This window comes from Gossypium hirsutum, chromosome D01 (genome assembly GCF_007990345.1).
Source record: "Gossypium hirsutum isolate 1008001.06 chromosome D01, Gossypium_hirsutum_v2.1, whole genome shotgun sequence".
Taxonomy (NCBI): domain Eukaryota; kingdom Viridiplantae; phylum Streptophyta; class Magnoliopsida; order Malvales; family Malvaceae; genus Gossypium; species Gossypium hirsutum.
Window position 1 is genome coordinate 62,137,163 of NC_053437.1, and position 18,327 is coordinate 62,155,489.

Consider the following 18,327-nt stretch of genomic DNA (forward strand, 5'->3'; position numbering starts at 1 on the left):
ATTATTATTGTCGTTATTATTTTTATTTTTATTATTTTTCTTGTTATTTTATTATTTCTTTTATTATTTTTGGTACTTTCATGTCATGTTTATTTATCTTTTTAAACATGCATTTTCCATTTTTATTTTTATTTTAAGTTACCTTATTTATTTTAGTATTATGTTCTGATTATTATTATTATTATTATTATTATTATTATTATTATTATAGTATTCCTTTATTTATTTATTATATATCATTCTAATATTCTACCTATATAGCCATTTTATATTATTCCATTATCACTATATCATATATTATGTTTAAATATAATTGTCCATTTTTAAACTATACCCAAAAGATAAATACACATTATTTTAAATGTTAGATTTGTTATTACTCAATGAATGACATTTTAAAATTAAGTCAATATCCCGTATTTGGAGATTCGAGAAGTCATGCCCTAACTTACGGGGTTCGACTTTCTCCTGAACTTAGATAACCGAACATCCCTTTTAAAATTAAAACACATGAGATTTAATTAATAATCGAATAATGAGCAAACTTTTGAGATGTTGTGTCCTAACTTATGGGACGTGACATTTTTGTTTACCTCGAGAAAAGAAGGCCTTTTACATATGTTTTAACTTACTTAAGTGATTTTAAGTTAAAATATCATTATGCAAGGTGGGATCGTGTTTTAAATTCTCTTTAAATTTTCAATTTTTAATTTTCGACATTAAGACATCGAATAATCAATTAGGTACCAATTTTGGGCGTCATGAGGGTGCAAATCTTTCCTTGTGCATAACCGACTCCCGAACTCATTTCTTAGATTTTGTAGATTGAAAATTGTTTTAATAAATCAAACATTTTATTAAAATTACGAGGTGATCCGATCACACCTCATGAAAGTGATTTGTGACGACTTCATTTTCGTTTTTTAAAATAAAAAATCGATTTAACACAAGTAGAAACCAACCCAACCCCCTGAATAGAAATTACCTCTTGATTACTGAAGATTCGGAGCTCATAGTAGGTGAGAAGAAAATAAACCCTCGCTTTTGATTGGAATGCTTGGGATGGTGTGTTTCAATTGGATGTTATTCCGGTCTTTTATAACTTCAGGGCGGCCGGTAACAATGTTCCAAAAAATCAACAATGGCATCCTCCTAGTTTGTACACCTTCATTATAAAAATACTATAGTTTATAACTTTGAAGTCAATGATCCAAAAAGAATAAAAACAAAGTTGAAGTCTCGATTATGACTTTTCTAATTAATCACCCTTGACTCGGAATATGTCGGGACTCTCCAACCTAATTACATTTTTTTTAAATACAAATGTTTATTACCATATCCATGCATATGAAGCATATATTTTATCATTAGCCAAGTATTTTGACTCGGTTAGGTTTCATAAATTAAATGAAATTGAACTGCATTTCAATGTAACTCAAAGAGCCATTAATCAATTAGCGCCACATAGAAGTAGGGACTTTGTTATATATTGTCAAGTTTATGTTTATTTATTTCATGGTTTATTTTGATTTTTTATATTAGAAAAAAATTAAATTAAAAATAATTATAAAAAGTTTAAAAGTAAAAAAAAAATAATCCTCATCAAAAATCAAGTAATTTTTTATCGAATTTTTTCATCAAATTGAGCCTTTATCGACAATGAAATAATGCTGTGACATGTAGCATGTATAATGAATGTTGATGTGGGTTAAAATTATAAAATTATTATAGAAATCATTATATTCTTATAAAAATGATTGAAAAGGTATGCATGTAGCATGCATGCCATGGATCAGAACGAGGTAAACCAGGGCTAGCGGGATGTAGTAGAGTACAGAGGGATGATAAGGGTGTTGTAAAGGGTTTGTTCTCAGGCCCGCTTGGTGTGATGAACTCCAACAAAGATGAGTTACAACTTACATGCTGGGAAAAATGCTCTACGCCTCTTTAGCTATTCGCAATGGTTACATAGGATATTGTTAGTAATTCTTTCACAACTGATAACGTATATGTGGTAATTCATACTTTTGATTCTAATCATATTTTTTCATATGAGACTTTTAGTTATTGTGAGAAGGGGGATCAAAGGGCTAAAGTGTTAAAATTTCCAAAAGTTAGATCAGTTTTTGAAATTGAGGAGCAAAGAAAAAAGGTAGAGGTAAAAAGAGTAAGAACAATTTTCCAAAACCAAAATCTTCAGGAGAAAAATTGCTAATGAATAGCTATCATATTCCGATTTTCAAAATCAAAAGAAGATATCATGGAAAGAGGCGACGGAGGCATGGAAATTTGAAATGAGGTCCAATTTGGCCCCATACTTCAAAGTTTAAAATTTTTGTTTTATTCTCCAAAAATTTTGATGACATTCAATTTAGCCCCTGACTTGAAACCAAATTTTAAACCTTAGTTCTAAAATCAAATTAAATTTAACTTAGTTCTAGTGTCATGAGACTAGACTTTCAGTCTCGTAATTCGTGCAGCCTTAGGCGATTCTATCGTTTCAAATGTGCCGAAGTCAGTCTAACTTTCACAAAGTGAGGATTCTCGCAAAATTCCTCCAAGGCACCAATTTATATAGCGGAAGCAACTCAAGCCAAAAGAATGTTCAAAAGAACGGAATAACTACAAAAAACAATGCATGAGAGGTGTTTGAGCAGATGCTATCAGAAAATTCTATTACTCTAAGAATTTAGGATACAATGGATGATTTACAACTGAGGGGGAGACTACCTATTTACAGTTGAGTTCCCCCAAATCCAATGGTCTAGCTAAATTTACATCGACAAACGAGATAAAGCCTATCCCTACAATTAAGGGATTTACAAGATTACATAATCAAATCTAATCTAATCTTATTAAATATTATACTACTCAATCTTCTAAGATTAGTTTCCTTATTTACCAAGGTAGCCTAATTTCTCATATTTGTATTGTTGACACCATTTTTTGGATGAAAAACGGGGTCGACTTGGATTTTGAAAACAAAAACGAAAATGGGAGTCGCCACCAATCTTTTTTAATGAGGTGTGATTAGATCACCTCGAAAAGTGGTTGTTTTTAATAAACTGTTTGATTTTATTAAAACAACGATTTTGGTCCGCGAAATTCAGAAAAATAGGTTCGGGAGTCAGTTACGTACAAGAAAGGATTAGCACCCTCGTAACGCCCAAAATCGGTACCTAGTTGATTAGTTAATGCCTTAATGTCGAAAATTGAAAACTTTGAAGAATTTAAAAATATGATCCTTGTATGTTGAAAATTTTTGGGAAAAGGGGCATATTTCACATTTATCGAGAAAAAGAATCATATCCAGTAAGTTAGGACATGATGTCTCGAATTCTCGATGCGTAAAAAATGCTTATTTGAAAGATATTTCAGCTATCTCGAATTAAAAAGGGATCACGACCAGTAAGTTAGGACACGATCCTTTTTTAATTCCCGATATCATTTAAAACTTGAGTTTAAAAAAATTCGTGTAATAAATTTTAAAAGAATATTCAATTGTTTAAATGAAATGAAGAAATCGCAACCCAATACGTTAGGGCACAATTTCTCAAAATATTAAACATTGAATATTGCATTTATTTCGAAAAATCCTCGTCTCGAGAAAATAATGTGTCACATCCAATGCGTTAGGACACAACGTATTGAATTCTCGATAACGAGCTTTTTATCATTTTTAAAAGAGTAATCCCGATTATTTAAGTTCAACGAAGAAAGTCGGAACCCAATACGTTAGGGCTCGATTCTCTCGAAGATCCAAAATACCAAATATTACTTATTTCTTTTAAAATTTCTTTTTTGAAATCTAAAAAATGGGTGTAATGAAATGGTAATGATAATGTAAGTAAAATAATCACGAGCAAAACAAAATATAAATAAGTAATGAGACTAATATATAAAAAAAAAATACCAAACAGACAAACCTAAGCAAGATAAATTAACAATAGCAGATATGTACATGAAGAAAATAAATAAAGATATATATATGAATTATAAAAATAATGGAAATATATAAAAACATGTATATATAAAAGTATGTATATATATAAATTAAAGAGTATGAAAAAAAAGTATAGAATTACGTGTATATATATATATATATGAAAATTAAGAATATGTATATAAATATATATATGTATATATATGGTATAGAAAACATATATATAAAAATACATATATAAAGAAGTATAGATATATAAGAAAATATAAACATATATATAAAATAAGGTGTAAAGATATATAAATAGTTATATAATAGTAATATAATAGGACAAGTTTATTTAAAATTTAAATAAGTAAATATAAATAAAAATATAACAATAATAAGGAGGAACTAATAGTATAATAATAGTAGCGTAAATATATATAAAGGGAAAATATAATAATAATAACTAGATTAGTTAATAAAACAACAAAAATAACAAAATGGACCAATTTGAACTAAAAATAAAATTCAAAGATTAAAACTATAATAAAATGGGCAGAGGGGGACCAAAACGGAAGGGCGCGAAAGGGAGAAGGACCAAAGAGGGAAATAACCCCTCGTTCATAAAACGCACAACTTCAAGGTGGACCAGATTGTAAAGCAAAATAGGTTATAGGGCAAAATTAAAAAAAAACGAAAAAGCTCGATTGCAAAATCATTTAAAAGCGGAAGGATCAAATCTGGAAATATCCCAGAAGTAAAAAAAGCGCGGATCTTACTAACGGGTCGGGTCGGCCGAATCGGGTAGCTCAAAACGACGCCGTTTTGGTGTTTTGACGGGCTGAGCAAAACGGCGCCGTTTTGCTTCCCTATTTAAACTAAATTTTCTCTTCAAAAAAAACACTTAGCAACAGTATATAAAAAAAAGCCTCTAGCTTTTTCTCTGTTAGGGTTTTTTAAAGCCCTCCTTAGCCGCCGCCGTTTCAACACGCCTCCACCGCAGCTTCACGCTAATGGTGGTCGGAGACGCGTCCTCTGGGCATTTAGCCTCTTGCTAGCGGATCCAAAGGCGAAGGTAACCCCTTTTTCCCCTCTTCCCTTTTTTTACGTTATTATAAGTTTTTGTTTAAGAAAAATAAAAAAGACTTATAAAAATAGAAATAATAACGATAAGTAAAAAAGAAAAATAAAACTAAATGGAAATGGTGATGCTCAACCTTTGGAATTCTCTGGTTTTTTTCTTTTGATTTCTAAAATGTTCCTAAAAAAAGAGAGATTACAAAACGTTCGGTTCCTGGCTTTATAGCCATTTTTACATTATTTTTATCATATCTTTTTGCTTGCTGGTGTTTCCTTTCTGTCATTGCAGGCGCAAGTGGCATGGGAGCGGCAGAGCAGGTGAGCGGCGATGGGACGTGCGGCGGCCAGCAAGTGGACGACCCTAGGTGCGGCGCACCTAGGGTTAGGGTTTCCTACTTTTTTTGTCTGATTAATGTTTTGGGCTATTTGGGCTGTGGGTTAGTTTGGGTTGTTAATTTGGTTTTGTTTAGGGTCTGTTTTGGTTAGGGTAATGGGCCATTTGGGTCTGGGCAAAATTGGGTTGTACATGTATCATGGGTCGACTGATCTCCATCTAACCGATAGACTTCAATGGGATGCATTTTGTGCAATGGTAACGGGTTTTGAACTGCGGCTCGTGACACTAGAATTAGATTAATAGGTCAATTTAACTTAAAACCACATGAGCCCTTATTTCAATAAAATAAATGTCCAACAAATTCCATGCTGAAAAGCACAAATAAAGTTAGGTGTTTACAGTCACCCCTCTTTGCATGTTGCTTGCTAGTAAGGAATATGCAAAGATGAAGACTCATAATTATTTTTTACTTAAAAATAAAAACCAACCAAACAAAATAAGGTCTTAAAAAGTGAAGGAATCTATTAGTAGGATTTTTTGTGAAAAAGAAGAATGGATGGAGCTCAAAACTTTGAAAAAACTAAGGATGGGATTGGATGGGCAGTGGTTTACTTGCGGTTAGTGTAAAAATAGCAATAGCAGTGAGATTAGATGCTGTAGAGATGTTGTAATATGAAACAAAAAGTAAGCTAAACGTACCGCACCCCACCACCCATCCAAACCCACCCTAATTGAACCTCACAACCGAGCCTCTAAATAGGCAAGTAAATTGGGTTTCCAAATGTAAATTGACTTCACTGATCAAGAATAGACCTCAAAACTAGGTCTCTAATGATAATGGACCCCAAAACTAGGTTTCTTAACATGATCTTGGTTTTGTTGTAATGTTATAACGAATCTTTATTTTGTTTTTTATCATATTCATATCAGATTCAGATCGACAAAAATTGAACAATTAAATAAAATTAAACTCAAATTTTCGCTGGTAAATATGTACTCTTTTTCTAATTCAATTGTCGAGTTAACTCATGACCTCTCAGAATCTTTGGTTTGTTCCACCATCCTCCCCGAAAATCATTAGAATTCGTTTTCAATAAAATCCTCAGCATTCAAAACAAAATTCTTTTTTATATAAGAAAACAATTAAGACACATTTAAGATTCTTCATTAGTGTTATAATATATAAAGATGGATGAAAATGAAGACCAACTTTCCGAAGAATTTCATATCTTGATTAAGGCTACTAGAGTTTGAAAATTCAAATTAGCACGTCTTGTTTTCCTCAGAGACTGCAGCTAACACCTGCTATAATTGCATATTGATGAAGAAAGCATACATCACAGACCGACCGACAATACAATTTATTACAGGTACTTTAATTTTGGGTAATTTTTATTTTCCCTATTGAAGAAAATATTGTTCAAAGCTTAAAATAGAGGACTTGTTGATTTATCCAAAAAGTGCTGCAAATCCCATCTTCCATGACTGATTGCTGAGATTATACCCTCCATCGACAGGCACGTTAACACCACTGATGAATTTAGCCTCATCGCTTGCCAAATACAGTGCTGCATGTGCAAAATCTTCAGGTTCCAATACGGTGCCTTTCAACACAGCTGAAGCCGCAATCATCTCCTCTCCCTTCTTCTTATCGAGCAACCCCAGTGTTGTTTGGAACAATGGGGTCACAGTTGCGTGAGGTGAAATGCAATTAACTCTAATTCCATGCTCACCTAACTCCACGGCCAAGCTCTTCGTCAACCCTACGACGCCATGCTTCGATGCCTTGTATGCATGGGGCAGACCGATGCTGATTTTTGAAGAAATACTCGACGAGAAGAGAATGCAACCTTTCTTGGCCGGAACCATGACCTTGGCTGCATACTTGGCTCCCAAGAATCCACCCAAGACATTGATATCGAACACTCTCTTGAAGTTGTCAGTGCTGGCGTCTGTCACTCTGACTTCACCATCACCAATAAGGCCTGCATTGTTGAACATGATATCGAGTTTTCCATACTTGGAGACCGCTAAGTTTACGGCATTTTCGACATCAGATTCGCATGTTACATCACAATGGACATAGCTGAAGTTTTCAGTTCCAAGCTCTTTGCAAAGGGAGTGGCCCAATTCGTCTTGAATATCAGCAATCAGAACCTTGGCTCCATGTTTGAGAAATAGCCTGGCTGAACACTCTCCTAAACCACTGGCACCACCAGTTATCAGTGCCACCTTACCATCTAGCCTGTATCAAACAAAGTAGAAAAAAAGTTTATATACTAAAATTCAGACCCAAACCTATAAGATATCATATCTTAAGGGACTAATTACATGAACTCAATTAAACTTGAATCCTCCTTATCAACATTGACAGGATGTAAAATCAACTCGACTTGCCAAATTGAAATATCTAAATCCAATATAGTGAAATATGAATTTACGGAATATTGCAAGGATTTAGTTACCTCTTGGTTACTAAAGACTCGGAAGCCATTGTAGTTTGTGAAGAAAATAGACCCTCGCCTTTGCCTTTTCTTTTGATTGCAATGCTTGGGATGCTGTGGTTTCACGTCCTGTTATTCTGCTCTTTATAACTTCAGGGATTGTTCTGAAAGATCAAAAACGGCGTCGACCTTGTTTGTATGCTTTCATTTTAAAAATAATATATTTACTATAAACAATAATATTGCGTCCAAAAATTGAACTCCTCCATGTTTGCTACTTTCTAGTCTATTGGGACAAAATATTTTTCCATTATTTTTGCTTTGACTTGGAATATGTCGGGACTTGTCAGTATGGGCGTAACTTTTTATAATATATTTTACTACATGTGTGTAGAATTTAAAATATTTCATTGTATTTTTATTTTTAGAATTTTAATTTATTTACTTTTTCAAATTTTAAAGTTTAGAATCAATCGTTAACCCTGTTAATTTTTTTATTAAATTTAAGTTTATTAGAACGTAATTATTTTTACTTACACGGATATCAAGTGAGTATTTTTTTTTATTTCAAATATCGCACCAACAAGTTGAATCAAAAATATTGATAGTATTAACAAACGGAGTTTAATTTTCAATCTGAAAAAATAAAGAGATTAAATTTTTAAAAATTAAAGTATAAGAAATAATTAAATTTCAAAATTCTAAAAAATATAGGGACTTATGTAATATTTTAACCTATTTTTTTAAACATTTTTTTGTTATTGGAAAAAAGTCAAAGGAATATTAAAAATGGATTTAAATATTGAATATTAAATTCTAAAATATAATTTCAAATAATTTAATTCAAAGGCTAACCCTATTTTTTTTTTATAAAATGAAAATTAAAAACCAGGCTTAACCTTTACCTACTCAATTAAGCACGAAAAACATTTCACAATAAGTCTGTCGCCATAGCCCCACTTATCGTTGGCTTTGATATAAAATAAGGAACTTTTTCAATGCATTATAGTGAATTAAATGTGAAAGTCATTTTAATAATATTAATTATTAATTATTCATATATTTTTAAAGAAAAGTTAATGAAATGTCTGAGTAAAGTTTATTGTCAAAAATATATAAATTTATACACCATGTGTAAAATACAAACACTTTTTTAAAATTAATAACACTCATATATTTAATTAACATTTTTAATACATTTGAGTAGTTGCTTTAGACTGCTATCTTTGTCTTCGCTTAAATTCATTAGTTATAGAAGAGTTCAAATAGGATTGTGTCTAAAAAGTTTACGGTAAAAGTATTATGAAGTCAATTGTATTAGGAGTTAGATTATATATATTTTTTATTTTAAAAATCGACAAATTAATTTTTATATATTATATAAAAGAACAAATTAGTCTTTCTGTTAAAAATTTCATCCAAATTTACAATTAAAAATTGATGCATGTACATAAGCATGATTTACATGCCACGTGTCATTGTCTGGTTATCTCATCAATCATGTCAATTTTTAACAGTTCAAATTAATGAAATTTTTAATAAAAATAACCGATTTATTTTTTATTTAATATACATACATTAATTCATCTATTTTTTAAATTATAGAACAAAATACAATCTAATTCTTAAATAAAAGATCCTATGGTATTTTGACCGCAAGGTTATTCAAATTAGTCATGAGGGGCTGTGAAAGCTTGACCACCGTGATTCGGATAAACTAATTAGCAGCCAGATTTACGAAGTCTTTACAAAATATCTGCACTAAAATTAAATTACTTAAAGAAAACATTTAAAATAATTATATTAAGGCTTTGAAAATGTCTTTAGAAAATAATTGTAAAATCAATAAGTTTTTAAGGTAAACTTATATTCAAAATTTTAATTATATTTTTAGCAGCGAAAAAGTGATATCTAACTTAGTTTTAATAAAAACCATATTTCATGTATAGATTAAAATTCATGTTTTCACCATCCTAAAATCAAATTGAGTGTCATGCATGCTATATACATAAAAAAAACTTAAATCCCAAGTATCATGTCATAATTCAAAAATAAAACAATATAGTCTCTGATATGATAAGAATATCAAACGATAAATCCAAGATATTTGAAAAAACAAATCCGTCAAGTCCCTCCAAATGTTGTGTCCGCTTCCTAACCTAGTAGGTTACTTGTAAGGATGGAAATAAAATGAGAGTGAGCTACGAAGCTCAGTGTGAGTTCCATCGCAAGAAACTCAATGCAAACAGTGCATAAAACATGCTAAATAACGATGCCTAAAAAGGGCACCATCAATTAACAATTCCGAGTTCACAGTTTATGTATGCATGTGTTTGTGTATGGCAATGCAATTTTAATATATCAAAATAAAAGTTCTACCCAACTCTGCTACACACCACAATGGTTGTTCCCCCTGAACTCCAACAATCTTATACATCGGGTTTTGATTTAACCACCAATGGTTTGCAGATGAGAACTACCACTAGGTTGTGGATGCACAGCAAAACAATGTAGATAAAATCTGCCACTGACTGTAGATGCACAAAATGTTTGCAGTTATTAGGATAAACACTGCCAATGGTTGTGGCTATACAGCAAGTTTGAAGATAGACTATCAATGGTTGTGGTTTGCACAACAAATTTGTAGATAAACCGTCAATCTTCCTTCGTACATATCGTCCCACCTCATGCAATAAAATATGACATGCTTATAACAGATCAAGACGGTAGAAACTAATATGCTTATAACAGATCAGTAAGGTAGTGATTAATGTGCTTATACATATCAAAATGAATGTAATTAATATGCTTATAGCAAATTAATACACCAGGAAAAGACATGCTTGTCATGTGTTCGATTTAATGGTATCATACGACATGCTGAACATACAATTAGTAATACGGATGCAACAAGCATATATTATTCACATATCAAGCATATACAATAATAATTTGATCATTCAGATCATGCATTCCAATACTCATATTATCAGGGGTTCAATTGAAAGAAATAAAACTCTAAAAATAGTTTAGGGACTATTCAGAGACTAAACTAAACAAGTGATAAACTTCTGGGAAAACTTGTAAAATCTAAAAAACAGAGGTCACACGACCGTGTAACAGGCTGTGACTATGTGACACTTGCAAAACTATCCTACATAAAGGACACTGTCGTGTGGCAGGCCGTGTGAGGGGTCGTGTGGTCCACACACTTATGTGATAGACTGCGTGGCCTTAATCCTAGGCACAATTTGCCCCAATTTTCTTGTAAAAGAACACACACCTCTCACCGGGATTCCAATCGACGTTTCTTACAATCAAATCTAATCTGACACACCTAAAAAAGGTACTTCAAACGGCATATTTGCACAAATTAACATTATGTATCAAGATTTGACAAGATTAACGAAGATTTTTGCAAGATTCAAAAAAGATCATTTTAAATGATCTTACGATTAGCGTAGATAAAAATTCTACAAAAATCTAAGATTAAACACCAGGATTGAGATTTGCAAAGACTAAGGACGTTATTAGGCGACAATTAAGATTCCGGTGGAAAAATAAGTATTAGGAAACAATTTAATTTGAGAGAGAAAAATATTTAACAGTAGAAAGATGTAAGATTTAATGTAAAAGAGAGGATAGAAAATATGAGAAGAAATAGGAAGGGAAAAGAAAATTTCTAATTAGGTTTTGAAGAGAAACAAAATCCATGTCTGATTGGTAAAAAATTGGACTAAATAGTTAGGTTTTGAGAATCTTAGGGGCGGCATGCAATTTCTCCTAGCTTACTGAAAAAAAAATGAAAGAGACATGAGAATGGGGTGGGTTAAGCCTGGTTTAATTAAGGGGAGGACAAATGCTTAACTATTGGGTTGATGCCCATTTCTTGCTAGGTTTTCACTTTCAATAATATTTGTTTTAGCGTGGTTTTCATCTTAGTTTGCTTAAAATAAAAAGAAAAGGAATGGGAGAGGAGTGGAGTGGAGTGGAGTGGTTTGAACCTAGAATCTCTAAGGAGTGTGCTAACTACTTAACTATCAAGCCTATTCAATTTCTTGTTTATTTGTTTCAATTAACCCCTATATTTTGGGGCATGACAACTCTTTTCTCATTAAATAAATTTCATCCTCGAAATTTACTTGATTCAAACAAATGAGGAAACTATTGACGAAACACATCTTCCAGTTCCCACGTAGCCTCTTCAGTGCCATGGTTCTGCCATAGAACCTTGACAAGTGAGATCCTTTTCCTACTCAAAACTTTTACATCATGATATAGAATTTGTACGAGTTCTTCCTCAAAGGAAAAATTCGGTTTCACCTCAATCTCTTCTATTGGTACGATATAGAAAGAGTCGAGTCGATATCATCTCAACATGGAGACGTGGAAGATGTCATGAATTCGACCCAACTCTGGAGGTAATTCTAGTTGATACGCTACTGAACCAACTCTTTTAAGGATTCTATATGGTCCAATTAACCTAGGACTTAATTTGTTATTTCATCTAAACCTCAACACTTTTCGTCATGGGGACATTTTCTGGGAGACTTGATCTCTAACACTGTACTCAATCTCTTTCCTCTTTAAGTCTGCATACGACTTTTCCCTATCCGAAGCCACTTTCAATCTATCCTGAATCAATTTCATTTTACCATCAGATTTTTGTACCACTTTTAGACCCAAAATTTTCCTTTCACTTAGTTCCGTCCAACACAGTGGTGTTCGACACTTTTGACCATTGATTAAATGCTAAAAATACATATTTCACGTAATTTAATTAGTCAATTTATGAGAATGCACCACTGATTTTTCCATTTTATATTAATTTTATACAGGGGTGCAATTTAGGGTCAAAAGAGAAAAAAAGAAGCAATTGGGCTAGATTGAAGAAAGGAGCAAAGAAGGCGGGCCAAAACGATATTTTTCCAAGATGTAATTAGCTAAAATTTTATGTTGACTTAGTGGGAGATTATGTAGGGATTTTTATATCATGGAATATTTTATTTCCTTGATTTTCTATGGCTAGTGGCTCTTAATTTAGCAAAGCCACTAGTGTAAATAAGGGGCTACTTTGTTCATTTAATAATCAAGTCTTTCATCAAGTTTTCAATCAAGCTTTCATCTTCTAAAATATAATCTTTCCTTTCTTCTTTATTTGCTAGCATTAGTTCCTTATTTTCTATTTCATTATTTAATTTTCAGCTTTAGAAATACTGCACCCAAACCTTGCGTCACTCACATCCATCTACCTTCATTTCTTTTATTTAACCCTCTCCAAATATGCTCAACTCCAATATGCCTCAAACTTTAGCCAACTAAACCCTTTTCAGCTTTAGGTCCGTGTTAGCTTCGTTAAGATCCGTGAGTTACGAACCCAAGTAATTTAATTCCTAATTTTTAGTATTTATTACTTCTCCGGATTAAGAGTATGACTTCATCAACTCACAAATTCAAATCAATTGTAAGTTAAAAAAGACGTCGTTTGAGTTAGTGTGGTTAGACGTACAGTTGGAATTCCGAACGGATCGATTGACTAATTGGTTTTTCGTGAACATATTGGCGTGCCAAGTGGGGATTGTTGTTTGGTTCCGTCAAGGGAAGTAGTAACCGAATTTAAATTTCCCACGCAGTTGAGGGCATTGGTTCGAGCTAGGCTCTTCTAGAACGCAAAGCTGCCGGAGTTCTAAATCACGAACGTTTTGTTGGTTGTTCGATCAGTAAGGGTTAGTTATAGGACGTTCCATAACTAATTTACACAAGGAAGAGTTGGTGTCCGAGGTGTCCTTGGTAACTATAACTAGCTTATTAGAAAAGAGGAATTCATCTAATTTCAAGGACCGATTCAAAGACGAGAAAAAACTCGTGCCTAAAGCTGAGCTTAGTTTAATTAATTTTTCTTCAGATTTATTTAACTATTTTTATTATTTTATTTTCAGCTTTTACTTTTCACGCATTTTTTTCCCTGTGTATTTCAAGTTCCAGGTTTTCAATTTTATCCTCCCTCTAAATTTTTTGGGCACGACAACTGCCCAAACACAAATCTGGTCGAGAAAGAGAAACAATTTTCAGTAAACCTAGTCTCTGAGGGATCGACCCTACTCCCTATACTGCTTAAATTACAAATTAAGCGTAGGTTTATATTGGTGGACTCGACACACATCAGTTTTGGCACCGTTGCTGGGGACTGGAAACACTTACAATTGTTTAAATCATTTTCATGACCAGATCTTCATCTGGAGATCTCGAATATGACCTAGAGATCGAGAAATTAGCACGAGCACGACGAAAAGAGACAGAAGCTCTTAAACATGCAAAGGCAATTCAATGTGGAAAACAAGTCGAAGTGGTTGAACCTGAGACTGAACCACTTTTTGAAACAAAAGAAGCAAAAGACAACCTCGGTGAACTAGAAAGAATGGCAAACCGAACCATTCGTCAACTAGCCGCTACTCCTAACGAGCAAACACCGTTGTGTATCAACTATCCAACCGGAGAAACCCCGTTCGAGTTAAAATCAGGTCTGATTCACCTTTTGCCCACTTTTCGAGGCTTGAAGAACGAAAATCCACACACTCACTTGAGAGAATTCCACATGGTTTGTTCAAGCATGAAACCTTAGCGAGTAACCGAAGATGAAATTAAACTTCAGGTTTTTCCTTTTTCTTTAGTTGATACAGCAAGAGAATGGTTATTTTACTTACCTCCAGTTCTATTACAACGTGGGATGACTTATCTCATGTATTTCTTTACAGATTCTTCCCAGCGTCGCGAGCAGCTAAACTTAGGAAAGACATAGTGGGAATTCACCAATTGGAGAGTGAATCGCTCTATGACTATTAAGAGCAGTACAAAAAACTGTGTGCAAATTGTCCTCAACACGGTTTGACAGGAACAATTACTTCTTCAGTATTTCTATGAGGGTTTGCTCCCTATGGAATTGAAGATGATTGACGCTGCTAGTGGAGGGGCACTTGTCAATATGACTCTTCAAAGGGAAAGAAAACTGATATTCACCATGGCGGCAAATTCTCAACAGTATCGGTCGAATTCAGAACCCACAAGATGGGTTAATGGGGTAAACGTTTCATCCTTAGAAGATAAATTGGATAAGCTTACTAATATTGTTCAATCTATGCTTACAGAAAATAAGAATCTCACCCAACTGTGTGGAATTTGTATTACGTCTGAACATCCGATGGATTTGTGCCCAATCCTTAACGATAATTCAACGGCACATGTTGACGCTATCAGAGGTTTTTCGGGACCTCCATAAAGATGCTATGATCCTTTCTCCAACACTTACAATCCCAGGTGGAAGGATCATCCCAACTTAAATTACGGAGCTAATCCCCGATATAATCCATTATACCAACTGAGACCTCTACAACCACCACAACAACAACCCAAGCTGAGCACATCTCTAGAAGCTGTTGTGGAAAGACTTCCCATCGATGCTGTAAAATATCAACAAAGGACAGACACATCAATACAAGATTTAACTAATCAAGTTAGTAAACTCTCGATGGCAGTTAATCGTTTGGAGTCTCAAGGTAAACTACCTTCCTAGACAGAGCCAAATCCTCGATAGAATGCAAGTGTAATAACTCTTCGTAGCAGAAAGGTTCTAGAAACAATTCCAGATAAAAGTCATGGGTAAGACAAGGAATGGGAAAACCAGATCTCTGGTCCAAAAGCCAGACCAAAATCAGAAATTCAGAAACCAGTCGTAATGCCACCTCCTTTTCCAGGGAGGCTCGTAAAGGATAAGAAAGAGAATGAGGAAAAAGAAATCCTTGAAACATTTAAGAAAGGTGGAGGTAAATATCTCTTTGCTCGACGCTATCAAACAAATCCCTAGTTATGTAAAATTCCTCAAGGAATTGTGTACTAGCAAGAGGAGGTTAATAGGTAACGAAAGAGTAAATGTAGGAGAAAATGTCTCCGCAGTACTGCAAAAGAAAGTTCCGCCCAAATACAAGGACTAAGGTATGTTTGCTATTTCCTGTGAGATAGGTAATGTAGGAATTAAGAAAGCCATGTGTGATTTAGGGGCTTCCATTAATGTTATACCTTATTCTATTTATAAGTTGATTAACGTGGGTCCTTTAAAAGAGACAGGAGTAATAATCCAGTTAGCGGACAGGTCAGTCGTCTATCCCGAAGGATTGCTTGAAGATGTCCTTGTTAAAATTAACGAATTAGTTTTCCCTATAGATTTCTACATTATTAATATGGAGGACGATAACTCAACTAATTCGTCTGACCTTTTGCTTGGAAGGTTGTTTCTAAGTACCGCGAGTGCAACGTTCGAAGCGGAACACTGACAATGGAGTTTGATGGCGAAATCGTGAAATTCAATGTTTACGAAGCAATGAGTCATCTTAACTCACTATTAAATATTTCTAGTATCGATAATATAGATTGTCTAAATCAATCTTATTTCGAATATCATGACTTTGATGAGTTAGAAAATGTCATTTACAGAAGCATTGACATGGATGTTTTAAATCACCTCGAGGAATTTAGCAATTATAGAAGAACCGTTGCGAGAAACTGTCAAACACTTGGAGACGCAACCATCATTGATGAACAAGGTAACCAATTTGAACTATTACCTTCCCAAACTAAAATGTTGCCTTTGGTTTTGCAGCCACCAACCTTGGAGCTTAAAGTATTATCGGACCACCTTAAGTATGTCTTTTAGGGAGAGAAAGACACCTTACCGGTGATAGTGTCAAACTAACTAACCAAAAACAAGGTGGAAAGTCTAGTTCGAGTTCTGAGAGATTATAAGGAAGCTATTGGTTGGACAATAGTTGACATAAAAGGGCTAAGCCATCCACTTGTATGCACAAAATTTCCATCGAAGATAACACGAAACCAAAGAGAGATGCTCAAAGGTGTCTTAATCCACCCATAATGGAGGTAGTAAAGAAGGAGATCCAGAAACTGTTGGATGCTGGAATGATATACCCGATTTCTTACAGTGATTGGGTTAGCCCGGTTCATGTCGTGCCCAAGAAAATTGGCGTGACAGTAGTGAAAAACTCGTCAGGAGAGCTGGTCCCTACCCGAGTCTAGAATGGATGGATGGTTTGCATCGATTACAGAAAGTTGAATGCAGCTACCCAGAAAGACCATTTTCCACTTCCTTTAATCGATCAAATGCTCGAGTGATTAGCTGGTAAGACCCATTATTGTTGTCTCGATAGGTACTTAGGATTTTTCTGAATTTCGGTGGCTTCTGAGGATCAAGACAAAAACAACTTTCACATGCCCCTTTGAAATGTTCGCGTATAGACGAATGCCGTTTGGACTCTGTAATGCTCCGGGCACTTTCTAAAGATGCATGATGAGCATATTCTCTGATTATGCCGAGAAAATCATTGAAGTCTTCATGGATGACTTCACGGTATACGATAATTGTTTTAATGAATGTCTCGATAATCTTGTTTTAAATTATGAGAAATGCCGCTTCATGGTTAACAAAGGATTAATTTTGGGTCGTATAGTTTCTTCGGAAGAAATTGAGGTCGATAAGGTAAAAACGGATATTATTAACTCGTTACCTTACCCCACATCCATGAGTGAAGTTCATTCGTTTCTTGGTCATGCAAGATTTTACAAACGATTCATGAAAGACTTCTCGAAAATCGCGCAACCGCTTTGCAGTCTATTACAAAAAGATAAAGAATTTGAATTTGACCAGACTTGTAAAGACGCATTTGACATGCTGAAGCAGAAATTGGTCTCCGCTTCCATAGTGTAACCACCAAATTGGAACTTCCCGTTCGAAATCATGTGTGACGCAAGTAACCGAAATGTAGGAGCTATTCTTGGCCAAAGAATAAGGAAAGAGCCTCATGTTATCTACTATGCTTCGAAGACTTTTGATGCTACCCAAATCAATTACACAACCACTGAGAAAGAATTATTAGCCGTTGTGTTTGCTTTAGACAAATTTAGATCTTACCTGTTGGGAACTAAGGTGATTATTTTTTCTGATCATACAGCTTTGAAATATTTAATAGGGAAGAATGAGGCAAAACCTCGACTGATTAGGTGGATTCTGCTCTTACAAGAGTTTGATTTTGAAATCCGAGATAAAAATGGATGTGAAAACTTAGTAGCTGACCATCTGAGTCGATTACCGATTCTAGTAGACGACACACCATTGAAAGATAACTTTCCAGATGAAAACATGTTTTCAGCAAATGTAATCCCTCCTTAGTACGTAGATATAGTAAATTATCTCATTACAGGTACTGTTCCTTCAGAATTACCAAGGTCTAAAAAAGATAAGATAAAAAAAGATGTTCGGTATTACATTTGGGACGATCATTACCTTTGGAAGCATTGCTCCGATTAGATAATTCGACGGTGTGTAGCAGAAACAGAGGTACAGTCCATCTTAACTTTTTGTCATTCTTATGCATGTGGAGAACACTTTGGACCTAAACGCACCGCACATAAAATTCTTGAATGTGGACTATTTTAGCCAAACATATTTCGTGATGCCTTTTTATTCTGCAAAA

General features: G+C 33.9%; 1 protein-coding gene across 1 annotated transcript; it reads right to left on the minus strand.

Annotated features, from left to right (window-relative positions):
* Positions 1–6,635: 6,635 nt before the first annotated feature.
* LOC107928123 (momilactone A synthase) lies at positions 6,636–7,970 on the minus strand. Its single transcript, XM_016859308.2, has 2 exons — positions 7,811–7,970; positions 6,636–7,590 (listed from the first exon to the last, which is right to left on the minus strand). Exons 1-2 carry the CDS (start codon positions 7,837–7,839, stop codon positions 6,795–6,797), a joined length of 825 nt encoding a protein of 274 aa, XP_016714797.1. The 5' UTR covers positions 7,840–7,970; the 3' UTR covers positions 6,636–6,794.
* Between the last annotated feature and the right edge of the window lie 10,357 nt (positions 7,971–18,327).